The sequence below is a fragment of the Oncorhynchus tshawytscha genome, unplaced genomic scaffold (assembly GCF_018296145.1).
Source record: "Oncorhynchus tshawytscha isolate Ot180627B unplaced genomic scaffold, Otsh_v2.0 Un_contig_3828_pilon_pilon, whole genome shotgun sequence".
NCBI classification, from domain to species: domain Eukaryota; kingdom Metazoa; phylum Chordata; class Actinopteri; order Salmoniformes; family Salmonidae; genus Oncorhynchus; species Oncorhynchus tshawytscha.
This window is the reverse complement of record NW_024607466.1, coordinates 1-26,945: the sequence shown is the minus strand read 5'-3', so window position 1 is coordinate 26,945 and position 26,945 is coordinate 1. Positions and strand designations below refer to the sequence as shown.

General features: G+C 42.0%; 1 protein-coding gene and 1 non-coding gene across 6 annotated transcripts; one reads left to right on the top strand and one right to left on the bottom strand.

Moving 5' to 3' along the window:
• Nucleotides 1–583: 583 nt before the first annotated feature.
• Nucleotides 584–14,836, bottom strand: LOC112241891 (NACHT, LRR and PYD domains-containing protein 12). Of its 5 annotated transcripts, XM_042312456.1 has the most exons (18): nt 14,685–14,835; nt 14,271–14,437; nt 12,360–14,160; nt 10,542–10,715; nt 10,289–10,462; nt 9,952–10,125; nt 9,525–9,571; nt 8,841–9,396; nt 6,049–6,292; nt 5,834–5,951; nt 4,165–4,202; nt 3,192–3,256; nt 2,849–3,063; nt 2,401–2,660; nt 2,123–2,248; nt 1,626–1,758; nt 1,148–1,177; nt 584–637 (listed from the first exon to the last, which is right to left on the bottom strand). In XM_042312456.1, exons 1-18 carry the CDS (start codon nt 14,792–14,794, stop codon nt 597–599), a joined length of 4,473 nt encoding a protein of 1,490 aa, XP_042168390.1. In that variant the 5' UTR covers nt 14,795–14,835; the 3' UTR covers nt 584–596. The 5 variants fall into 5 exon arrangements, 3 of the variants coding, with proteins under 3 accessions (XP_042168390.1, XP_042168392.1, XP_042168391.1); XR_006081166.1 differs by lacking the exons at nt 584–637; nt 1,148–1,177; nt 1,626–1,758; ... (1 more) ...; nt 2,401–2,660; nt 4,165–4,202 and adding exons at nt 3,716–3,798; nt 3,894–3,945; nt 4,069–4,124 and having other exon boundaries at nt 2,898–3,063; nt 3,192–3,582; nt 14,685–14,836; XR_006081167.1 differs by lacking the exons at nt 584–637; nt 1,148–1,177; nt 1,626–1,758; nt 2,123–2,248; nt 2,401–2,660 and adding an exon at nt 4,336–4,441 and having other exon boundaries at nt 3,045–3,063; nt 14,685–14,836.
• A 10,246-nt stretch (nt 14,837–25,082) lies between these two features.
• Nucleotides 25,083–25,246, top strand: LOC121842579. The gene has a single exon (XR_006081168.1). It is a non-coding gene; the product is annotated as a U1 spliceosomal RNA (small nuclear RNA).
• Nucleotides 25,247–26,945: the final 1,699 nt, after the last annotated feature.

Sequence of the window (26,945 nt, the reverse complement as noted above, 5' to 3'; positions counted from 1 at the left end):
TTTGTACAGTGCATTCAGAAAGTATTCAGACCCCTTGACTTTGTTCACATTTTGTTACGTTTCAGCCTTATTCTAAAATGGATTAAATAAATGTTTTCCCTCATCAATCTACACACAACACCCCATAATGACATCACAATACCCCATAATGACATCACAACACCCCATACTGACAAAGTGAAAACAGATGTTTACAAATGTATTAAAAATAAACAGAACCTTATTTACATAAGTATTCAGACCCTTTGCTATGAGACTCGTAATTGAGCTCAGAGACAGGATTATGTTGAGGCCTAGATCTGGGGAGAGGTACCGAAAAATTTATGCAGCATTGAAGGTCCCCACGAACACAGTGGACTCCATCATTCTTAAATGGAAGGAGTTTGGAATCACCAAGACTCTTCATAGAGCTGGCCGCCCAGTCAAACTGACCAATCGGGGGAGAAGGGCTTTGGTCAGGGAGGTGACAGAGCTCTAGAGTTCCTCTGTGGAGATGGGAGAACCTTCCAGAAGGACAACCATCTCTGCAGCACTCCACCAATCAGGCCTTTATGGTGGTGGCACCAACCCTACGGTGAAGCATGGTGGTGGAAGCATCATGCTGTGGGGATGTTTTTCAGCGGCAGGGACTGGGAGACTATTCAGGATCAAGGGAAAGATGAACGGAGAAAAGTACAGAGAGATCCTTGATGTAAACCTGCTCCAGAGAGCTCAGGACCTCAGACTGGGGCGAAGGTTCAACTGGGTGTTTCTGAATGTCCTTGAGTGGCCCAGCCAGAGCCCGGACTTGAACCCGATCTAGCATCTCTGGAGAGACCTGAAAATAGCTGTGCAGCTTGAGAGGATCTGCAGAGAAGAATGGGAGAAACTCCCCAAATACAGGTGTGCCAAGCTTTCAGTTTTGGCTGTTTTTGTGATGTCATTATGGGGTATTGTGATGTCATTATGGGGTATTGTGATGTCATTATGGGGTATTGTGATGTCGTTATGGGGTATTGTGATGTCGTTATGGGGTATTGTGAGTAGATTGATGAGGGAAAAAACTTTATTTAATCCATTTTAGAATAAAGCTGAAACGTAAGAAAATGTGGAAAAAGTCAAGGGGTCTGAATACTTTCTGAATGCTCTGTAACTCATGGTTACTTACTTGTTGAACGGGTGTCAGAGATGTATTCATCTGAAAGATAAACAACATGCGGTTATATCACTCTAAACAGCATCTGGTACTAAAGTACAACGTGATGATTGACATATCCCATCCAACTACCTCATCCCCATACTGTATTTATTTATTTATTTATCTTGCTCCTTTGCACCCCAGTATCTCTACTTGCACATTCATCTTCTGCACATTCTACCATTCCAGTGTTTAATTGCTATATTGTAATTATTTCGCCACTATGGCCTGTTTATTGCCTTACCTCCCTTATCTTACCTCATTTGCACACACTGTGTATATAGACTTTTTCTATTGTATTATTGACTGTATGAGTAACTCTGTGTTGTTTGTGTCGCACTGCTTTGCTTTATCTTGGCCAGGTCGCAGATGTAAATGAGAACTTGTTCTCAACTAGCCTACCTTGCTTAAATAAAGGTGAAATACAAATAAATAAATATGCTCCTACCTTGTGATACTTTTTCTTTCCATACTGTCCTCTCATCATCACTGAATAACTCCATCTCAATGTCAATCCCTGTCATTTTCACAACCGCCCTGAAAAAGCTTGGTGTGGTGTCTCTTTGTATGAGATGAATCTTCTGGAGAGAGATTGTTTTGGCAATGTAAACATATGTTTCCCATGCCAATAAAGCCATTTGAATTGAATTGAGAGCGACTGAGAGAGAGAGACAGAGAGACAGAGAGAGAAGAGAGGAAGAGAGAGAGACAGAGAGAGAGAGAGAGAGAGCGACAAATCAAATCAAATCAGACAGAGAGAGAGAGAGAGACAGAGCGACAGAGAGACAGAGAGAGAGAGAGACAGAGCGACAGAGAGAGAGAGAGAGAGACAGAGAGACAGAGTGACAGAGAGAGGAAGAGAGAGAGACAGAGAGACAGAGAGATCAATACATAGAACTGTGACTTCAATGTCAGATTCATGTTCTTATTCTACTGAAACTGTACCTGTGGATTGATGGAGGTAGAACAGGGAATGCTCAGTCTGAAGGAACTCTTCAGTTTGAAGGAAGGCTCTGGTCTGGAGGTGAGAATCCTTGAAGACCCTTGAGGCTTTTCCTGTTGTTCCACAGCCTGTGAAACGAGGCACGGAATACCCAGCCAGTCAATGTACAGTCTTATTCAAACATTATTCAGAAAATTGGCAACACACTTAATTTAATGAGTGTCAACATAAACTGCACCAGTGGTTAGTTAAGGTCATCTCTATAATAATGGTCCCTCACCTGTATTTGGCCGGGGTTCCAGGGGAACAGGTACAGGCGAGAAATTAATGTTTCCCTTTTCACTGTCAGATAGAGCATCAGCTCACAGTGGACATCTACGTTCCATGAAAAGATATAGCTCAGTATAACAGAGATAGCTGAGAACTTGGGATGGAGAATCTTAACATGGAATCTGGTGACCTCATGCACTTCCTCTAAAGACACTCCATGTTCCTCTACATGAAGAATCTTCATCTCATTCCTCAGGGAAGGGTTGGTCCCTGAACAACACAATACAAAGGAGACAGAAAGACAAATATTGTATTATTCATCCAACTAAAACACAAAGAATATGCAGTACCAGATCACAGTAAACTCAAACTCACAGAATAGTTTATAAATTAATTGAGGAAGTGAAAATCAGTTACATGGAAATGTCTTTCTGAATACTATTTCTATATGGTTTTACCTAAACAGACAAAGTGTGGCAGATGAACTTCCTCCAGTTCACCTAACTCCATAGTGATGTCCAGCAATGGACCACCTTGTGTGTACTGCATGTCTTTCAGAAGTTGACTGTAGGGTTCCCAGTTCCTGAAGTGATACTTCAGAATGACATCTCTCTCACACAGCCAGCGGACCCCAGACACTGTGCACTCATAACTCCCTTTGGGTGTCCTGTGTCTGAGGGCAACAACAAGATGGTAGAGGGTCAATGGTCAAATGGAGAGGTTGGATTAGAAGACTATTCCCAAAGGTAATGGGGAAATACACTAGCAAGTGGAATGAAATGTTAAAAGTAGTTATTTTACCTGAACATTGTCACTCCCTGGACAGTGGAAGTCAAGGGTTCAACCTGAAGCCAGTGTGTGGAGTCCTGAACAAGGATAAGCATGTCAGTAATACATATGGGGCCTGTTTCCTGGACACAGATTGAGTCTAGTGCTGGACTTACAGCATGCTCAATGGAAGTTTCAATAGAAAGATCTTTAAGGTCCAGGACTAGACTTAATCTGAGTCTGGGAAACTGGCCAATTAAACCAAAGTAACTAATCTAATGTATTTATTCAATGTTGCATGGAATGCTGGTGATTTATCAATTAAACTGTCTAATGACAAAATACACCAGCTAAAATCCTGCATGACTACAAGCAGAACACAGGACTGTCTATATCCCAGTATGAATGGTTGGTCAGTACACACCTGGCTTTGAGACTGTGTTTTATATTACCTGCCTATATCCCAGGAATGGTTGGTCTTTGAGACTGTGTTTATATTACTAAAGCAGAACACAGGACTGTCTATATCCCAGTATGAATGGTTGGTCAGTACACACCTGGCTTTGAGACTGTGTTTATATTACTAAAGCAGAACACAGGACTGTCTATATCCCAGTATGAATGGTTGGTCAGTACACACCTGGCTTTGAGACTGTGTTTATATTACTAAAGAACACAGAACACAGGACTGGCTTTGAGACTATATCCCAGTATGAATGGTTGGTCAGTACACACCTGGCTTTGAGACTGTGTTTATATTACTAAAGCAGAACACAGGACTGTCTATATCCCAGTATGAATGGTTGGTAGTACACACCTATTATATTACTAAAGCAGAACACAGGACTGTCTATATCCCAGGCTTTGAGACTGTGTTTATATTACTAAAGCAGAACACAGGACTGTCTATATCCCAGTATGAATGGTTGGTCAGTACACACCTGGCTTTGAGACTGTGCCGGACTCCTGCAGGTATGTAAAAGTAAGAATTGACATTATGACTTACCTCAACATGGTCACAAGTCTTACAGCTCTGAGGAATCCCTGAAGTCAAAAGTAGTTGTTATTTAAAATGGACAATCTCATGTAATAATGAATTAATAATTATTAAATTAAACTTGTAATAAAAATACATTTTAGTGAGCAACAGTCTCAGAACGTACACTCATTAGCATACCATAATCTGACATTAGTGTTATATTAATGAATGTTTGTGGAAGCAGGAAACAACATCGTTCTGGTCCATGTTTTGTAGATGTTGGGGGCCTGATTTCTGGTAGATCCTAGGATGAGAGCTTAAAGGTAGAGTCAGATAAATGATGATGTACGAGCAGCACCACAGATATTGTGATGAGCAAGATGCCGACTTCTCTCTCACACAGTCCCACACAGTTTCTAGCCATGTGCAAAGGATGAATCAGAATTAGTTGGGTCACATAGATAAGATGTTTTATTTTCGTAATATGCTTGTGAGATACTTGTCATTATTAGAATGTTTCCCTTTGGACTATAGTGTTGGCAGTTGCAGTTATCCCTTCTCGGCTCAGTCACTTGGGGCCCAGAGAGGGGAGAGGTCAGGCTCGTCTTCATATGCATCTGTTAAACCATCTGGTGCTATGTAGAATATCAGAAGGGGAGGAGGACAGAATGGAACATTGTCTTCTCACGGGAATGTGTCTGTAACTATTCCTAAACCATGTAAAGGGCTCCATTATGTCTGTATTCCAGTCACTCCCTTCTTTTCCATGTCTGGGGAGGAGTATGGCAGTGTCTGGGACCATTATACCACCTCTTCTGATGTTGAACTTATCTTTCATAGTATATGACCTAGAGGTTCACTCCCCTTAGTGAGCTTCTCCAGGAGTGGGGAGAAGAGGGGGTGTATTTCTGATGGGAGTATCTAGAATTGACAATTGATATATGCCATTGGATGAGGTAATGTTTTGGTCCTAAGTGGTACCAAGAACAAGATCAGAACCTCAGTTAAAGAGACCAAACTGAACGGTAATTTATACCTAATGCTATGAATTATGGGATACTCCTCTTTCAAGTAAAAGGTTCTTTGTGAACTGTTCCTAAGATCTGTGGTTCGTTATGTGAGTTGAGAGGGGTGTGTCTTGGCTATAAATGATACTAAGAATTGTGTTGTAGGGACTCTCAGAGAATTCATTTATAAACACTGAATTGATCTGAGAGTCAAAAAGGGCTATGGTGAAGCTCATATATGCTTAAAGATGGACTTTATAATATAACTCTGACTTGTGTGTGGTTTGCTCTCTCATCACGTAGTTATACAGGAAATTACCACAACAAGAGTCAGATAAATTATGTTGTACGAGCAACACCACAGATATTGTGATGAGCAAGATGCCCGACTTCTCTCTCACACAGTCACACACAGTATCTGCCCATGTGAAAGGGTTCTCTTCACTCTCTTACAGAGTGGTAGCCACAGGACTAAAACAGAGAAGTTTAGCCTAATGCTCCAACACTCTTAGTTGTTGTATAAATGTACCCACTATGATGTTTACTTTGTGCATCTACATCATATCGCTGACTCTACCTTTAAGTTGGATTTGACAAAATAGATCATGATTGTGTTCCTTGTCTGGGACTCAAGTATAATGAACTCTTTCATCATATTTCGGTTTGAAAACAATTCAGTTAAAACTCACTTTTCTCAAGTCCAGACTTGATACAACTCTCTCCACCATGGTCTCTGGTGTTCTCAGGTCCAGGCTTGATCCAACTCTCTCCACCATGGTCTCTGGTGTTCTCAGGTCCAGGCTTGGTGTTCTCAGGTCCAGGCTTGACAACTCTCCACCATGGTCTCTGGTGTCCTCAGGTCCAGGCTTGATCAGGTCTTGGTGTCCTCAGGTCCAGGCTTGATCCAACACTCTCCACCATGGTCTCTGGTGTCCTCAGGTCCAGGCTTGATCCAACACTCTCCACCATGGTCTCTGGTGTCCTCAGGTCCAGGCTTGATCCAACTCTCTCCACCATGGTCTCTGGTGTCCTCAGGTCCAGGCTTGATCCAACTCTCTCCACCATGGTCTCTGGTGTCCTCAGGTCCAGGCTTGATCCAACACTCTCCACCATGGTCTCTGGTGTCCTCAGGTCCAGGCTTGATCCAACTCTCCACCATGGTCTCTGGTGTCCTCAGGTCCAGGCTTGATGGTCTCCACCATGGTCTGTGGTGTCCTCAGGTCCAGGCTTGATCCAACACTCTCCACCATGGTCTCTGGTGTCCTCAGGTCCAGGCTTGATCCAACTCTGGTGTCCTCAGGTTCAGACTTGATAAACCAAACTCCAACCATGGTTTATGATGTCATACATACAGTCTTCATAAGCAGATATAAAGTCTGTATAATCTCTGACATGTCCCCTATGTAGATTGTGCATTGCCCAAATGTGACATAACCCAGTTACTATGTCACCTTCCATAAAGCCAATACTGATGGATGACTCTGGTGTCCTTGAGACCCAGCCCCTTGAGATGACTCACCAGGTATCATGAGTTACATACCCCCTAGAGATTGGTATCCCCTAGAGACATGTCACCAGGTATCATGAGTTACATTCCCCCTAGAGATGTGAAGTCACCAGGTATCATGAGTTACATTCCCCCCTAGAGATGATGTCACCAGGTATCATGAGTTACATTCCCCCCTAGAGATGAAGTCACCAGGTATCATGAGTTACATTCCCCCCTAGAGATGAAGTCACCAGGTATCATGAGTTACATTCCCCCCTAGTGATGAAGTCACCAGGTATCATGAGTTACATACCCCCCCAGAGAGATGAAGTCCAGAGTTACTGTGAAGTCACCAGGTTACATACCCCCCATGATGAGTTACATTCCCCCTAGAGATGATGTCACCAGGTATCATGAGTTACATTCCCCCTAGAGATGTGAAGTCCCATACCCCCAGAGATGTCACTGTCATGTCAGATGTGACGTCCAGGTATGATGAGTTACATTCCCCCCAGAGAGATGTGATGTCACCAGGTATCATGAGTTACATTCCCCCTAGAGATGTGAAGTCACCAGGTATCATGAGTTACATTCCCCCTAGAGATGTGAAGTCACCAGGTATCATGAGTTACATGAGTTACCCCCTAGAGTCACCAGGTATGAAGTCCCCCTAGAGATGAAGTCACAGGTATGAGTTACATTCCCCCCTAGAGTAGTGAAGTCACCAGGTATGAGTTACATTCCCCCTAGAGATGTGATGTCAAGAGGTATCATGAGTTACATTCCCCCCTAGAGATGATGTCACCAGGTATCATGAGTTACATTCCCCCCTAGAGATGTGAAGTCACCAGGTATCATGAGTTACACACACTCTTCCCCCCTCAAAACACTGCACTGCGCTTGTGACACAAAATTGAGACTGACATTACAGTGAGGCTGTCCTATTCAACAGGTTATGCTGCCCTCTAGTGGTTAGAGTGAGACTGACTCTTAAATAACACATTAAAACCTTTTGTGACTAGGGGGCAGTATTTTCATTTTTGGAAAAATAACGTTCCCGTATTAAACAGGATATTTTGTGAGGACAAGATGCTAGAATATGCATATAATTTACAGCTTAGGATAGAAAACACTCTAAAGTTTCCAAAACTGTAAAAATATTGTCTGTGAGTATAACAAAACTGATATTGCAGGGAAAGCCTGAGAAAAATCCAATCCGGAAGTGACTCATTTTTTTAAAGCTCTGCGTTCCAATGCATCCCTATTGAGCAGTGAATGGGCTATCAACCAGATTACTTTTTCTCCGTATTCCCCAAGGTGTCTACAGCATTGTGACGCAGTTTTACGGATTTATGTTGAAGAATAACCGTAAGCTGCTACATTGCGCAACTGGTCACCTGATGGCTCCCAGAGTGATTCTCGCGTAAAATACAGAGGTAGCCATTATTCCAATCGGTCCTACTGAAAAACCAATTGTCCCAGTGGATATATTATCGAATAGATATTTAAAAAACACCTTGAGGATTGATTATAAACAACGTTTGCCATGTTTCTGTCAATATTATGGAGCTAATTTGGAATATTTTTCGGAGTTTTCGTGACTGCAATTTCCGGGCGATTTCTCAGCCAAATGTGAAGAACAAACGGAGCTATTTCGCCTACAAAAATAATATTTTTGGAAAAAAGGAACATTGGCTATCTAACTGGGAGTCTCGTGAGTGAAAACATCCGAAGCTCATCAAAGGTAAACAATTTAATTTGATTGCTTTTCTGATTTCCGTGACCAAGTTACCTGCTGCTAGCTGGACAAAATGCTATGCTAGGCTATCGATAAACTTACACAAATGCTTGTCTAGCTTTGGCTGTAAAGCATATTTTGAAATTCTGAGATGACAGGGTGATTAACAAAAGGCTAATATATTTCACTTGTGATTTTCATGAATAGGAATATTTTCTAGGAATATTTATGTCCGTTGCATTATGCTAATTAGTGTCAGTCGATGATTACGCTCCCGCACGCGGGAGTCACTAGAGGTTAATACACACCACTACTACTAATCTAACTGTCTGTAGGTCCAACAGAACACATTCAAACACACCACTACTACTAATCTAACTGTCTGTAGGTCCAACAGAACACATTAAAACACACCACTACTACTAATCTAACTGTCTGTAGGTCCAACAGAACACATTAAAACACCCACCTTTGAATGTGTTGGTCATCTATCTGACACAGGGTCACTGAGGTCACTGCGAAGAAGGAAATCCCAAACCCAGGATAGAGGGGTTCAGTGAATGTGGTGTGTTCTGTGTAAAGGTGTGTCAGTGTACCAGAGGAGGGCACACTATAGAAGGTCAAAGTACCAGCTGGCCAGTCCAGATACACTCCAACTCTGTTAGAAACAGGACCAGGGATGATTCTGTTGACTCCATCGTGGTAAAAGCGATAACCACTGTGAGAGCAGAGTAAACATCTGGACTCCCTATTGCCTCCAATCCAACTGGCATCCTCCCATCCCTTTCTCTTCATTCCTTTGTAAACCACACCAATGTCAGCCATGCTACCATCCCTCTCCACCTCCCAGTAATAACGACCTCCAGATAAGCCTTCTCTGCAGAGAACTTGGTAAAGATAGTCAAATCTGTCTGGATGGTCTTCATAATGCTGCTTCTCCACCACACATGTCACCTTCCTGTTCCCCTCAGACAGTATCAGGTTTGGGTTTGCTGTATTTGGGTCCAGGGTGAGATGACAGGCATCTGTAGACAAAAGGAGAGTTTAATGAAACCACATCTTGATATAACATGTTGTTTTGTAGGTACAGAACAAGTATTGATTAGTTACTATAGTTCTGAAAATGCAGTTAATTAGGTTTGAAGAGACGTACATTTCCTCAGCCCTGATTTCAGCCTGCACTCTCCACCATGATCCACACTGTAGGAGAAACAGGTTATTGACTGACAAAGACCTAATAAAGCAGTCAACATTTAAACCACATTGTTGTGTTCTGGTGCACTATCCCAGTTCATTACTATCCTACCTACTGCATACAGAACGGAGTACAGTTCATTACTAGAGACATACAGGTATTCTATCCTACCTACTGCATACAGAACAGAGTACAATTCCAACAGGATATCAGAGATGCAGAAGAAGAGTATTCATGTGGTGATGATGTATGCTGTGTTGGAGTGCTAAGCCTGCTGAGTAAACTTCCCCTTAATTCTACCATCATGTCCTCATGTTACTGAACCTACTACACTACATATGACACAACCGCTGCTCACACTATTAGGACATCTATTCTGACTTACTTCAGCTTCGTCAGTTTATATGTGGGATCCACCAGAGCAGCTGAAAGCAGTCCCCCTGCAGAGTCTCCTGGGTGATTGTAGCTCAGGTCCAGCTCTTTCAGGTGGGAGGGGTTTGACCTCAGAGCTGAAGACAGAACAGCACAGCCCTCCTCTGTGACCAGACAGCCAGACAGCCTACAGAGAGACACAACAGCTGTCTAGGTTGACGTACTGATGTCAATCATCTTGTACGTCACCCATACATTTGTCCATGACACAAACATTGACATGAAACAGATTTTCAGAGTATTTGTTTCACTAAGCTCAGTTCCGACCTGACTGAAACAGCTGTACTTACCCCAGTGTGTGTAGTTTACAGTCTGGATCCTCCAGTCCAGCAGACAGCAATGTAACTCCCGAGTCCTGCAGGTCATTGTCTCTCAGCTCCAGTTGTTTCAGTTGTGAGTTGGGTGAACTTAGGACTGAGGCCAGATCTGAACAGCAACCCTCTGTCAGACCACACTGACCTAGACTAGAGAGCAGAAGAGCACATGATTAACAAATGTTTAAAACATCCACATAATAACTCATACTGAAGATAGTTAACTCACACTAGTGTCTGTATGTTGCAGAGTGGACTGGTTAGTCCAACACAGAGCAGCTCCACTCCTCTGTCTCCCAGGTCATTGTAGCTGAGGTCCAGTTCTCTCAGGGGGGAGTTTGGTGTCTGTAGAGCTAAGGTCAGAGTCTCACAGGATTCATATGTGAGTTTACAGCCAGCTAGTCTGAAGAAAGGATATAGTCTGTTAGATATACACTGCTCAAAAAAATAAAGGGAACACTTAAACAACACAATGTAACTCCAAGTCAATCACACTTCTGTGAAATCAAACTGTCCACTTAGGAAGCAACACTGATTGACAATAAATTTCACATGCTGTTGTGCAAATGGAATAGACAACAGGTGGAAATTATAGGCAATTAGCAAGACACCCCCAATAAAGGAGTGGTACTGCAGGTGGTGATCACACACCACTTCTCAGTTCCTATGCTTCTTGGCTGATGTTTTGGTCACTTTTGAATGCTGGTGGTGCTTTCACTCTAGTGGTAGCATGAGACGGAGTCTACAACCCACACAAGTGGCTCAGATAGTGCAGCTCATCCAGGATGGCACATCAATGCGAGCTGTGGCAAGAAGGTTTGCTGTGTCTGTCAGCGTAGTGTCCAGAGCATGGAGGCGCTACCAGGAGACAGGCCAGTACATCAGGAGATGTGGAGGAGGCCGTAGGAGGGCAACAACCCAGCATCAGGACCGCTACCTCCGCCTTTGTGCAAGGAGGAGCAGGAGGAGCACTGCCAGAGCTCTGCAAAATGACCTCCAGCAGGCCACAAATGTGCATGTGTCTGCTCAAACGGTCAGAAACAGACTCCATGAGGGTGGTATGAGGGCCCAACGTCCACAGGTGGGGGTTGTGCTTACAGCCCAACACCGTGCAGGACGTTTGGCATTTGCCAGAGAACACCAAGATTGGCAAATTCGCCACTGGCGCCCTGTGCTCTCCACAGATGAAAGCAGGTTCACACTGAGCACGTGACAGACATGACAGAGTCTGGAGACGCCGTGGAGAACGTTCTGCTGCCTGCAACATCCTCCAGCATGACCGGTTTGGCGGTGGGTCAGTCATGGTGTGGGGTGGCATTTCTTTGGGTGGCCGCACAGCCCTCCATGTGCTCGCCAGAGGTAGCCTGACTGCCATTAGTTACCGAGATGAGATCCTCAGACCCCTTGTTAGACCATATGCTGGTGCGGTTGGCCCTGGGTTCCTCCTAATGCAAGACAATGCTAGACCTCATTTTGCTGGAGTGTGTCAGCAGTTCCTGCAAGAGGGATGGCATTGATGCTATGGACTGGCATGCATGTTCACCAGACCTGAATCCAATTGAGCACATCTGGGACATCATGTCTCGCTCCATCCACCAGACTGTCCAGGAGTTGGCGGATGCTTTAGTCCAGGTCTGGGAGGAGACCCCTCAGGAGACCATCCACCACCTCATCAGGAGCATGCCCAGGCATTGTAGGGAGGTCATACAGGCATGTGGAGGCCACACACACTACTGAGCCTCATTTTGACTTGTTTTAAGGACATTAAATCAAAGTTGGATCAGCCTGTAGTGTGGTTTTCCACTTTAATTTTGAGTGTGACTCCAAATCCAGACCTCCATGGGTTGATAAATTTGATTTCCATTGGTCATTTTTGTGTGATTTTGTTGTCAGCACATTCAACTATGTAAAGAAAAGAGTTTAATAAGAATATTTAATTCATTCAGATCTAGGATGTGTTATTTTAGTGTTCCCTTTATTTTTTGAGCAGTGTACAACGCCTTCATTATAATAATATTGTAAACATCAACTCAATAACAGAACTTACAGTGCTCTCTTGCAGGTTCTCACTACTGGCAGCAACCTCTGATAACCTTTCTCTGATGTGTTGTACGTCTTCAGGTCAAACTCCTCCAGCACCTCCTCTGACATCAGTAACAGGTAGGCCAGGGCTGAACATTGGTCAGGTTTTAGCTCTGTTTCTGAAAGAGTTCCTGATCGCAGGGAGGTCTGCATGTCTTCAACTAGAGAGTTGGCACCAAGTTCATTCAGACAGTGGAACAAGTTGATGATCCTTTCTGGTGAGGATTCCTCCTTGATCTTGTCTGAAAGGTACCTGACTGTTCTCTTAACTGTTTTCTTATGGCTCTGTGTTGTACTTCCTGTCTGTGTCAGAAGGCCTCGTAACAGATTCTGATTGGACTCCAGCGAGAGACCCAGAAGGAAGCGGAGGAACATGTCCAGGTGTCCATTCTCACTCTTCAAGGCCTGGTCCACTGCTCTCCTGTGTAAGTCAGACAATTTGATTGACTCCTTCTCTTCATCATCACTAGTAGGGGAGAAAACATTTTCCTTCTTGTCCAGACATGATTCTAAAGCATGCACTGCTGCTAGAAACTCCTGAATGCTCAGATGCACAAAGCTGTAGATCTTCTCTTGGTACAGCCCAGATTCTTCTTTAAAGATCTCTGTACACAATGCTGAGTACTCTGATGCCTCTGTGACATCAAGGCCACACTCTCTCAGGTCCTCCTCATAGAAGATCAGGTTGCCCTTCTGCAGCTGTTGGAAAGCCAGCTTTGCCAGTTTAAGGATCAACTCTTTGTCTGACTGAGACAGTTCCTTTGGGTTTGTCTCTGTGGCTTTGTTGTACTTCCTGTTCTTCACAATGATTTGGATGAGCGTGAAGTGTGAGCACATCTGGGTCAGAGTTTTGGGGACTTCATTCTTCTCTGCCACTTTCAGCATTGTCTCAAGGACAGTGGCTGATATCCAACAGAAGACTGGTATGTGGCACATGATCTGGAGGCTCCTTGATGTCATTATGTGTTTGATGATTTCATTGGCCAGTTTCTGATCTGTGATTTTCTTCCTGAAGTACTCCTCCTTCTGTGGATCATTGAACCCTCGTACCTCTGTCACCTGGTCAACACACTCAGGAGGGATCTGATTGGCTGCTGCAGGTCGTGTGGTTATCCAGAGGAGAGCAGAGGGAAGCAGATTCCCCTCGATGAGGTTTGTCAGTAGCACGTCCACTGAGGTTGTCTTCGTGACATCAGAGCACTTCTCATTGTTTTTGAAGTCTAGAGGAAGTCGACACTCATCCAGACCATCCAAAATGAAATCAGTTTTGGTTTCCACATCTTCAATGCTGTCAATCTCTTTCATTTCTGGGAAGTAGTGGGAAAGAAGTTGCATCAGACTGTATTGGTCCTTTTTCAGGTTCAGATCACGGAAAGGAAGAGGAAACATGAAATGAACGTCCTGATTTGCTTTTCCCTCTGCCCAGTCAAGGATGACCTTCTGCACAGAGACTGTTTTTCCAATGCCTGCGATTCCTTTTGTCAGCACAGTTCTGATAGGTTTGTCTTGTCCAGGTAAAGGCTTGAAGATGTCGTTGCATTTGATTGGTGTCTCTTGTGTGGTTTGTTTCTTGGATGCCATCTCTATCTGTCTAACCTCATGTTCATTATTGAGCCCTCCACTTCCACCCTCTGTGATGTAGAGCTCTGTGTAGATGTCCTTGAACAGACTTTGGTTTCCATGGTGTCCAATTCCTTCAGATATGTGTTGATACTTGTGTTTCAGTTTAGCCTTGATGTCTTGTTGGACTGTCAGCAGAGTTTGACCTGTAGGCAAACAATGAGATTTGTCACTCATAAGTTTGTGTTTGTTTGTTTGTTCGTTTGTGTGTGTGTGTGAACCCAGCTTTGTAATATTGTATGAAACACAGTCTTACTTCTTCTGTCCAGAAGGTTGTGTGTGATCTTTAATACATCCTCACTGTCCAAACTCTCCACTTCCTTATTGTCATCTAGTAATGGTTCCTGGCTGAAAGCAGGTGGCCGATCACTCTTCATTGATAGCAGGATGGTTGTAGGTGACTCTGCTCTGGGCTTCTGGACACTGATCAAAACAGGGAGACAGATCACCTCATCAATACCTCATCAATACCTCATCTACTTCATTTCAACAACTGTATAGTGGAACTTCTAGAAGTCCTGATGTTTCTTTATAAAACTACAGTCTGCAATTGGTAAATCCATTTTTGGCCTTTTAAATGAATGATATAGGCCTACATTTTATGTAATTTGGGGAACGTTTTCATGAATTTGACATAAGAGCAATGTATATTTTGCAATTAATCTCTTACCTCTTAGAACTGGTGTCTTGAGTCATTTTAGTGGCAGTGGTCTCTCTCTCCCCAGAGAGACTCATTTTAGAGGCAGTGGTCTCCTCCTCTCTTTCCCCAGAGAGACTCATTTTAGAGGCAGTGGTCTCCTCCTCTCTCTCCCCCAGAGAGACTCATTTTAGAGGCAGTGGTCTCCTCTCTCTCCCCAGAGAGACTAATTTTAGAGGCAGTGGTCTCCTGCTCTCTCTCCCCAGAGAGACTCATTTTAGAGGCAGTGGTCTCCTCCTCTCTCTCCCCAGAGAGACTCATTTTAGAGGCAGTGGTCCCCTCCTCTCTCTCCCCAGAGAGACTCATTTTAGAGGCAGTGGTCCCCTCCTCTCTCTCCCCAGAGAGACTCATTTTAGAGGCAATGGTCCCCTCCTCTCTCTCCCCAGAGAGACTCATTTTAGAGGCAGTGGTCTCCTCTCTCTCCCCAGAGAGACTCATTTTAGAGGCAGTGGTCCCCTCCTCTCTCTCCCCAGAGAGAGACTCATTTTAGAGGCAGTGGTCTCCTCCTCTCTTTCCCCAGAGAGACGCATTTTTGAGGCAGTGGTCCCCTCCTCTGTCTCCCCAGAGAGACTCATTTTAGAGGCAGTGGTCTCCTCTCTCTCCCCAGAGAGACTCATTTTAGAGGCAGTGGTCTCCTCCTCTCTCTCCCCAGAGAGACTCATTTTAGAAGTAAGTCACAGCTCAATCAGCTACAATAAGAAATAACAGAACAGTCAATATTTCTGAACATTGTTGAAGAACCATAAACAATTACCACACTTTTACTGTCTGTGGTCAGAGTTCAGATACTTCTTGTTGCATTTAAACATACACAGTCCAAAATGATTAATTTGATTTGGATCCCCACTCGCTGACTCCATAACAACAGCTAGTCTACCTGGTTGGATCCCCTGACTCCATAACAACAGCTAGTCTACCTGGATGGATCCCCTGACTCCATAACAACAGCTAGTCTACCTGGATGGATCCCCTGACTCCATAACAACAGCTAGTCTACCTGGATGGATCCCCTGACTCCATAACAACAGCTAGTCTACCTGGATGGATCCCCTGACTCCATAACAACAGCTAGTCTACCTGGTTGGATCCCCTGACTCCATAACAACAGCTAGTCTACCTGGTTGGATCCCCTGACTCCATAACAACAGCTAGTCTACCTGGATGGATCCCCTGACTCCATAACAACAGCTAGTCTACCTGATTGGATCCCCTGACCCCATAAAAACAGCTAGTCTATCCGGGATACACAAAACTAAAAAGACATTACAGTTTAGATTGACAGACATCAGTTGACATTATAACATTCACCAAGTAGACGTTACAGACAGTTAAATAGCTGACAGGTATTTATTCTATACCAAGGAAAGCCAGGCTTCCCCAAAACATTAACCAAGATCATTTTTATATAATGTATCTTTCGTCTCTCTGTGCTTCATAATTGTCCTTCAATAAGCAAAAGGCTGAATGTATCTCACAGGAGAAATCGTCTGAGTGAGACAGCGCCCCTATGTCTCTCTACAGTAAATGTAGACCATATATCTGATGCTGTCTGGTCCAAACGAGTATGACATTGTTGCCCAGCGAGAATTTGGCCTTGATAATAAGAAAAAATATTAGAAATTAGCTAATCGGCGTTGAGCTAAACGGAGTGAGCTCAACTATGAATGGACCTGGCGCACCAAAAAAAGGTGTCAAGGTAAACCAGTTTGGATTTTAGAGTCACTCTTATCAAATTACCATTGAGAGCATAAGTGATCTGATTCAGGAAACTAGGCATATGTCACAAGTCACGACTTAACAGGAGAGCCGTTTGAACGTAAAAAAATATTTTTTTATCAAAATGCATTTTTTTTCTGCCTTCTTGAATGTGTGAACTTTCATGTGCCTGAATAACAAACTCGTACGCCATCTGTAAATATGAATAAAATTGTGAACTTAGGAGCCTTGTTGGTTAAGCCACAGAAAAAGTTAGCAACCTTCCGACCAGCCATGATTGGCTGAGATGAGTGGGCTGGACATGCCGAAAGACGAGTTATGATTGGTCTGCCATAGAAGCTAGTCAGTCTGTGTTGGTAATCCTGTCGAATGCGCATTTAAAAAAAATACTGTGTAGTGGAGCTGCATAAGTGTGGCTCTCCACTTTCTGGAGGATCAAGTTTTGAAATCAGTGGAATTAGAGTATGATCGCTAACGAGATGGAGGAAACACCTGTCTCCGGATTTCATCTTCAAACTAAGGGCAACCATGGCACGGCATTCCTGACAGGGAGACGCGTCCATACACGATGCTGCACACAGGTAAGATAGTCTAGCGTTAGCTAGCTAACATTACATTTTCAGATATTACACATTTTCAAATTTTGACAGAAGGTGGTTTCATTTCAAGCTAAAGTGTACTGTTAGCTAGCTAGCTAATGTTAGCTGGCTGGCTCCCTAGCTGATGTTATTATTCGTTTCCCAGAGACATTTGCTGTTCTAGTTAGAGCCTAATGTTCGCTAGCTAACATTGAACATGGTTGGTTAGCTCCCAACACTGTGGCGTTGTTGGCACTGTTTATTGTTTAACTAGCTAACGCTGGCTGGCTGGCTCGTTAGCTAACGTTACGTGAAGTGTTTACAACATCCGTTTAATATAGCCGCTGTCAGTAAACATCTGCAAAAAAGCGTAATGAAATTGTTGCCAGCTGAGCTGGTTAGGCTGTTTTCATGTTATCCAGAGGTAAACAAATCATCGGCCAGAGGGTCAAGTGTGCACTTCCAGAGCTCTCCAAGATGTGTGGGGCTAAAGCTTAAGAAGGTGTGAACGATGCTGACAAAGAAGAGCTCTTCACTAGATACCAAAACATTCGAAGGCCAATTTCTCAAAAAGTGAGTTTACAAGTTTATCAACTTTCAAAGCAGAATTACTTTCCCATTGTTCCTGTAATGCAAAGTATTATATGCCATTTTGTAGCTCAGTCTTTACTTTTATCCAATGTAAAAAACACAATTTCAAATTTTGATACATAAGACTGAATCCAGGTGGTGAGTCATATATGTCATTGACAGAAACAACTACAATTGTTGCATCTCATTCTGTTGTTGTCTTCTGTTTAGCTAGCTAGTTAAAATTGTCCCTTTCCCAAATTGGCCATGGATGGAGATATGGATTAGGACTTGTGGTTTAACTTAATTCTCCATACTGGCCAATGATTATAACTGCGATTCTGATCCAACCATTTATTCACACATTGTTGTGCCTCTGGCCTGAGAGGATGGAAGTTAAATATGTGGCTAAATGTAGAAGGCTAATGTTAACTAGCTAACGTTGCCCACGAATGGAAGTTAGGCCAGCGAGCAAGCATTTTAGCTATGTAGCATAGGACAACAAACAAGAAAAGCGTGTACTGTATAACAGAGTGATAGACAGTGTACTGTATAACAGAGTGATACTGTATAACAGAGTGATAGACAGTGTACTGTATAACAGAGTGATAGACAGTGTACTGTATAACAGAGTGATAGACAGTGTACTGTATAACAGAGTGATACTGTATAACAGAGTGATAGACAGTGTACTGTATAACAGAGTGATAGATTGTGTACTGTATAACAGAGTGATACTGTATAACAGAGTGATAGACAGTGTACTGTATAACAGAGTGATAGACAGTGTACTGTATAACAGAGTGATACTGTATAACAGAGTGATACTGTATAACAGAGTGATAGACAGTGTACTGTATAACAGAGTGATAGACAGTGTACTGTATAACAGAGTGATAGATAGTGTACTGTATAACAGAGTGATAGACAGTGTACTGTATAACAGAGTGATAGACAGTGTACTGTATAACAGAGTGATAATATATAACAGAGTGATACTGTATAACAGTGATACTGTATAACAGAGTGATAATATATAACAGAGTGATAGACAGTGTACTGTATAACAGAGTGATACTGTATAACAGAGTGATAGACAGTGTACTGTATAACAGAGTGATACTGTATAACAGAGTGATAGACCGTGTACTGTATAACAGAGTGATAATCTGTATAACAGAGTGATAGACTGTATAACAGAGTGATACTGTATAACAGAGTGATAGATTGTGTACTGTATAACAGAGTGATACTGTATAACAGAGTGATAATATATAACAGTGAGTGATATAACAGAGTGATAATGTATAACAGTGTACTGTATAACAGAGTGATACTGTATAATAACAGAGTGATAATGTGATAACAGAGTGATAATGTATAACAGAGTGATACTGTATAACAGAGTGATAGATCGTGTACTGTATAACAGAGTGATAGACCGTTTTGTCAACATGACAGAGAGGAGGATGTCATTGGTGTTTCTCTACGATTAGGGTGAGTCAACATGGTTTTTTCTACTTGTATGAACGTACGCACACAGACATCGGTACCATGAACCGTAACTCTCTGTGGTTCTAAATTAATAGTTGTTTAGTGGTCCGGAAATGTGGGAAACATTAACTTGCTTGACCCTGCTGTAGGTCATGTAACTGTCTGTTAAATACAATATGCTGTGTTGACTTAACCGGACAGATGTTGCTCTCCGGTTCTGTGATAAAACAAAGGTGTGGTTGAATTTATTCTGCCACTGTGTCTTCTTATTGTCTCGGACTTAGTAATTATATATTAATAACAGTGATTTTACCCACGCACCGATACTGGTGTGTCCTCATAATTGGCATGGATGTAATGTGGACATCCCCGCTTTAGGCTTCTGTAGGACTGAACCTGCCAAGTTGATGTAAGAGCTACGGAATGCTTTAATTATAGGCTATGTCCGGGCGTTCTCCGTTTTATGTTTTATTTTTTACATTTGTATCATGTCATTAATTATGAGCCACTATCGAGAACCAGGGTCAGTAATACCCACATACATTTAGAACTGTCACTTGAGTGTTCGTTTCCTTCTAATTGTATCTTCCATTGTTGCGTCATTCCATTCCGTTCACCTTTCTGTCCTCTGTTACGTCAGTGTAAGTTGTTCCTGAGGGTCGGTAGCATCAGGCTAAAGTTGTGCCACAATGTGGAACATATCGCCTGTTTTGAATCATTATGGAACTCAGACCCGACGTAGCGGGTTAAACCTGTCGCCTGGTGCTCGGTTCACGACGACTGGACCGTTGTTATACAGTTCCATGATTAGTGAGAATTAGGGGCAGATGTATAGGACCCTCCCTATTCAACCTCTATTGTACACTTTTTTTTACACCTTCCAATGTTTCATGGATTGAACTTGAAAATGAAAACTTTCAGGGTGAATCAAACCACTGTGTTGTTTTATTCATCAATATATTTCCTGTGTAAAGGTTCTCCAGACCAGTTTTTTTAATGATTAATTCCCTAACCCTAAAATGTGCCTAAATAATCTACAAAATCTGAGTATTTTTTAAATCTACCAGTTGGTGCTGAAACGAAGATGAAGATGCATAGATGCCATTGTTTCATTGATCCCTATATTCTGTACCCGTTCTCTCCATGTATTCTGGTCTGTCTACAAAAAATCTAATTAAAGGTACACCGTATTTAAAGGCATGGTTTAACTGAAAACGCTATTGAATGAAAACTTCACCAAAAAATCTGTTGGCAAGCAAGTGGGTTTTCAGTGCAAGGGAACCACGCCTGCAAAGCCCATTATGCAACTTAATAAGGTAAGTCTGAATACAAACTAATGAGAAGTGCGCAGGAAAGGCGTGAATAAGAAAGGCGTCATTTCATAAATTGGAATAGTGCTCTTAGTGAATACACCCACGCGCTGCTTGAGTTCACATGTGGTGCGATCAGTTTGTGGTGCGATCAGTTTATCTCGCCCGTTGCACCGGGTATGTATTCAGAAGAAAGGTGTGCTGGCCAAGTTATATCGAGCGCACAGCAGTGAGCAAAACGGACCACCACTTTCCTGATCGGTGTCGCCAGAAAGCATTTTCACCGTTGATTTAGCCCCACATTCAAATAGTTTCTATGCCCATTGTTGCACGTCACTTTCTCTTGACTGACTTGACGAAACAGAGTGGTTTCTTTAGCGACAGCTTTGCTTAATTCCGATGCACGTCTTCTAACGTAGTTTCGTCATGCGGATAATAATCACGATAATGCGCTGTCAGACGCCTTTACCAATAATACTCTACCTCACAGCCCTGTAGCCTACAACACCACATTGGATCATATTGATTAGGCTAATTAATATGAATCAACACCAATGTAAATAAGATGTGACTCATCATTTTGTAAAGTTGAAATCAGTATTGTATTAACTTTACAGTTCTTCAGGCATCGTTCCTTTAAATCATCTGTCTCTCTATGAAAGCCTAACTTCTCCACAACACTTTTCTACATTAAATTATTAAAAGAACGTAACAAACCTCAAGATGTTTTTGTCTTCTACCCGTAAGGTCCATTTCTTCCTCTAGGTCCTTTAACATGGACTTCCTGTGTTGAGACATGAGGTGTAGGGAGAGGGTAGGAGGGAGAGGGGAGGAGGGAGGGAGGGAGGGGGAGGGAGGGAGGGAGGTGTAGGGGGAGGGGAGGGAGAGGGGGGGGAGAGGGGAGGAGGGGGAAAGGGGGAGGAGGGAGAGAGGGGGGGGAGGTGGAGAGAGGAGAAAGGGGGAGGTGGAGGGAGAAGAAAGGGAGAGGTGGAAAGAGGGGTGAGGTGGAAAGAGGGGAGAGGGGGACGAGAAGTATCAGGGATATATTGTATAGTGCCCTATGTGGCTCTGGTCTATAGTAGTGCACTATATAGGGAATAGGGTGTCATTTGAGGGTACCTACTCTATACACTGTAGTAACATAGGACCTTAGCTTAGCTTATTGACATAGGATCTGTCTCTCTCACTAACACACACACACACAAACACCTCACCTTAACAGACTGACTACACTACATTTACAACACCTCACCTTAACAGACTGACTACACTACATTTACAACACCTCACCTTAACAGACTGACTACACTACATTTACAACACCTCACCTTAACAGACTGACTACACTAGATTTATAACAGTAAAGATATGATGTGGTATATATGTAGAATATATTACAGTAAAGATATGCTGTGGTGTATATGTAGAATATATTACAGTAAAGATATGCTGTGGTATATATGTAGAATATATTACAGTAATGATATGCTGTGGTGTATATGTAGAATATATTACAGTAATGATATGCTGTGGTGTATATGTAGAATATATTACAGTAATGATATTCTGTGGTGTATATGTAGAATATATTACAGTAATGATATGCTGTGGTGTATATGTAGAATATATTACAGTAATGATATGCTGTGGTGTATATGTAGAATATATTACAGTAAAGATATGCTGTGGTATATATGTAGAATATATTACAGTAATGATATGCTGAGGTGTACATGTAGAATATATTACAGTAAAGATATGCTGTGGTATATATGTAGAATATATTTCAGTAAAGATATGCTGTGGTGTATATGAAGAATATATTACAGTAATGATATTCTGTGGTGTATATGTAGAATATATTACAGTAATGATATGCTGAGGTGTATATGTAGAATATATTACAGTAATGATATTCTGTGGTATATATGTAGAATATATTACAGTAATGATATGCTGTGGTGTATATGTAGAATATATTACAGTAATGATATGCTGTGGTGTATATGAAGAATATATTACAGTAATGATATGCTGAGGTGTACATGTAGAATATATTACAGTAATGATATTCTGTGGTGTATATGTAGAATATATTACAGTAATGATATTCTGTGGTATATATACAGGGCATTTCGGAAAGTATTCAGACACCTTGACTTTTTTTCACATCTTGTTACGTTACAGTCTGTACAGAAGTCACTGTACAGTGTTGGTCTGTTAGAGGTTCATGAGACGGGCTGAATATCAACACAACCATTCTCAGAGCCAGTTTCCCAAAGACATTCGCAGTGCCCGACTAGTCCGGACTTGAACTCGATCGAACATCTCTGGAGAGATCTGAAAATAGCTGTGTAGCAACACTCCCCGTCCAACCTGACAGAACTTGAGAGGATCTGCAGAGAAGAATCTCCCCAAATACAGGTGTGCCAAGCTTGTAGTGTCATACCCAAGAAGACTCGAGGCTGTAATCACTGCCAAAGGTGCTTCAACAAAGTACTGAGTAAAGGGTCTGAATACTTATGCAAATGTGATATTTCCAGGTAGTTCTTTCAAAATAAATTTGCTAAAATTTCAAAAAACACATTTTTGCTTTGTCATTATGGGGTATTGTGATGTCATTATGGGGTATTGTGATGTCATTATGGAGTATTGTGATGTCATTATGGGGTATTGTGATGTCATTATGGGGTATTGTGATGTCATTATGGAGTATTGTGATGTCATTATGGGGTATTGTGATGTCATTATGGGGTATTGTGATGTCATTATGGGGTATTGTGATGTCATTATGGAGTACTGTGATGTCATTATGGAGTATTGTGATGTCATTATGGAGTATTGTGATGTCATTATGGGGTAGTATTGTGATGTCATTATGGGGTATTGTGATGTCATTATGGGGTATTGTGATGTCATTATGGGGTAGTATTTGTAGATTGATGAGGAAAAAAAATAGTTTAAGAATAAGGCTGTAACGTATCCAAATGTGTTAAAAGTCAAGGTGCTGTATCTCCATGAAGACCAACAATAACAATCATCATTAATAAGGCTGTAACGTAATAGTGTAATGTGTTAAAAGTCAAGGTGCTGTATCTCCATGAAGACCAACAATAACAATCATCATTAATAAGGCTGTAACGTAATAGTGTAATGTGTTAAAAGTCAAGGTGCTGTATCTACATGAAGACCAACAATAACAATCATCATTAATAAGGCTGTAACGTAATAGTGTAATGTGTTAAAAGTCAAGGTGCTGTATCTCCATGAAGACCAACAATAACAATCATCATTAATAAGGATGTAACGTATCCAAATGTGTTAATCATTTGAGTCAATTGGAGGTGTACCTGTGGATGTATTTTAAGGCCTACCTTCAAACCCAGTGCCTCTTTGCTTGACAGCATGGGAAAATCAAAAGAAATCAGTCAAAAATGGTAAACTTCCACAAGTGTGGTTCACCCTTGGGAGCAATTTCCAAATGCCTGAAGGTACCACATTCATCTGTACAAACAATAGTACGCAAGTATAAACACCATGGGACCATGCAGCCATCATACCGCTCAGGAAGGAGATGTGTTCTGTCTCCTGGAGACTAATGTACTTTGCTGCGAAAAGTGCAAATCAATCCCAGAACAACAGCACAGGACCTTTTGAAGATGCTGGAGGAAACAGGTACAAAAGTATCTATATCCACAGTAAAACTAGTCCTATATTGATATAACCTGAAAGGCCACTCAGCAAGGAAGAAGCCACTGCTCCAAAACCGCCATAAAAAAGCCAGACTATGGTTTGCAACTGCACATGGGGACAAAGATCATACTTTTTAGAGAAATGTCCTCTGGTCTGATGAAACAGAAATAGAACTGTTTGGCCATAATGACCATCGTAATGTTTGGAGGAAAAAGGGGAGGCTTGCAAGCCCTGCATTTAAATGCATTCAAGCATTCTCTTGAATAATTAGCCTACAGTATACAATGGCCTAAATATTATATCTTTTTAAAAAATCATTAGTACACGTCAACTCTCTGGTGCACCTATATAATTTATTTTGTGTTGTTTACACTCTAGCAATCAGGAACAATATATACATATATATATTGTTTGTTCCTGATTGCTAGAGTGTAAACAACACAAAATAAATTATATAGGTGCACCAGAGAGTTGACGTGTACTAATGATTTAAAAATATATATATAATATTTAGGCCACAGCATATAGTAGCCTACAGCGCTTGTTCGTCACATCGACGCAGCGCTGTCTCCTTCCTCTTCCGACGAGCTCAAGTCACATGTCTTCCATACGTCTGACGTCATCTGCCTTTGTCTCCTGAGCGACCAGTCGGATAAACATTTCCCCATTATTTTCAAGTTGAATTGTTTACTTGCGATCTCTGAATACTGACAAATATATTAGGCTACAGTTGTTCACCAATGAATGTGATTATATAGACGGTCATTTAGAAAACAAATTCAATGTATAAACAATTGCTACCGTGTTGCATCATGGGTAAACAGTCGGACAGTGATATAATATAGTAAAACAAAGTGCATCGCTTTTCCTTCGCCTTGTCCGCAACTGTATTCGTAAATATCATTAAACCTTGTTCAATATGATGTGGTATTATCAGTAGTAGAAGTGGTAACCGTGAGTCAAACACCTTTGTCCTGGAAGGAGTGCTCCTCTACCAACGTGTACAACTCATACTTACCTGGCAAGGGAGACACCGTGATCAAGAAGGCGGTTCACCCAGGGCGAGGCTCAGCCATTGCACTCCGGCTGTGCTGACCCCTGCGAATTTCTCAAATGTGGAAATCTCGATTGCATAATTTCTGGTAGTGGGGGACTGCGTTCGCGCTCTCCCCTGATCTTCATGTTAATAATAATGAAGGAACAGATTTGGGTTGATTTTGCTTTCACTCCGGTTTCTAATGAGTTTCGTGTTGAGGACATTTGTCAACAATTTACATGTTCTTATCAGATGAATGGTTGTAGAATGTAGGGTCTATTTAAAAGACAACTAAATTATCCTCAGAGATACATTTTGTCTTCTGATAACCCGGATGTGTGTGATCTGTTATTGTAGCACTGGTGATTAACCTGTCATGTCCTGATTATGTGAAGGAAAAGGCCTACTTGTGAATGGATCATTTTGCGCCCTCAGACCCCTTACCACGCCATTGACAAGTGAAATGTATGTGGAATGGTAATGGTTGACCAGGGAAATATCTGTGGAATGGTTGACCAGGGAAATGTCTGTGGCATGGTAATGGTTGGCCAGGGAAATGTCTGTGGCATGGTAATGGTTGGCCAGGGAAATGTCTGTGGCGTGGTAATGGTTGACCAGGGAAATGTCTGTGGAATGGTTGACCAGGGAAATGTCTGTGGCATGGTAATGGTTGGCCAGGGAAATGTCTGTGGCATGGTAATGGTTGACCAGGGCAATGTATGTGGCATGGTCAACCATTACCATGCCACAGACATTTCCCACATGCCACAGACATTTCCCTGGTCCACTTATTTCCTGATGAAGTCAGTCAAAACAGAGATGTCAGTGGAGTGGGTCTTTCTAAAACCAGACTGTAGTTCTGATAGGAGTATTCTTGCCAGTATATTCATTCATCTTTTCATAAATGACTTTTTCCAGCACCTTAGACTGCACACTCAAAATAGATACAGGTCTGTTTTGCTGTCCTTCTTGTGGATAGGGGTCACTCTAACATTGGCCAAATACAACAAACCTCAGAGGGGCATTATTGCTATTACAAACTGGTTACCAACTAAATTAGAACAGCAAAAACATTTGTTTTTGTCAATCTGCATTCAGGGCTCAAACCACCCAGTTTATAATTTATAATAGATCACCTGTCTGAAAAGTACGACAAAACTATGAGTTGTAGTAGCCTATTCAATTGGCCCAGCGTTGTCCAGGTTTGGCCGGGGTAGGCCGTCATTGTAAATAAGAATTTGTTCTTAACTGACTTGCCTAGTTAAATAAAGGCTAAATATAATTAAATACAATTTCAGCTAAGATTTATCAAAACAACCACTCAGTCAAGTTATTTTTGACTGTGATTTCAGTACGTGCATGTCGTATGCATCAATATGTGTAACACTTACTGTTATTCAGAAAAAACGTTTCTCTCACGTCCTATTACCGCAGATAGAACAATGGGTTCATTATTAAACGTTTCTGTTACTGTAGCTACTAGAGGTGTGTCGAGTAGTCAGACAAAACGAGGATCGTAACTGATATGGGCAATTTTCTGGATACGAGATTGATCCAAGTCTTTTTTTGTAATAATCTGTGATCGGAATAAACTTCTTCCTTTTTCGGGTGCCAGCAATATTCTCTCAGTCATGTGCGTGATCTAAAATCAATCACCTGGCTAGTTTGTATGTCTGTGAAGAGGAGGACGGAACTGTAGGTTGATCCTGCTGCTCTGATTGGACAGAGTGAAGCTGTAGTTCTTCCTCCGCTGGCTTCATCATTTCATCCAATCTCTTTTCCTGGCGTGTTTCTGGTCTGATCATAGTGTTATCATTTAGATTTCTGCTGCCTGCTA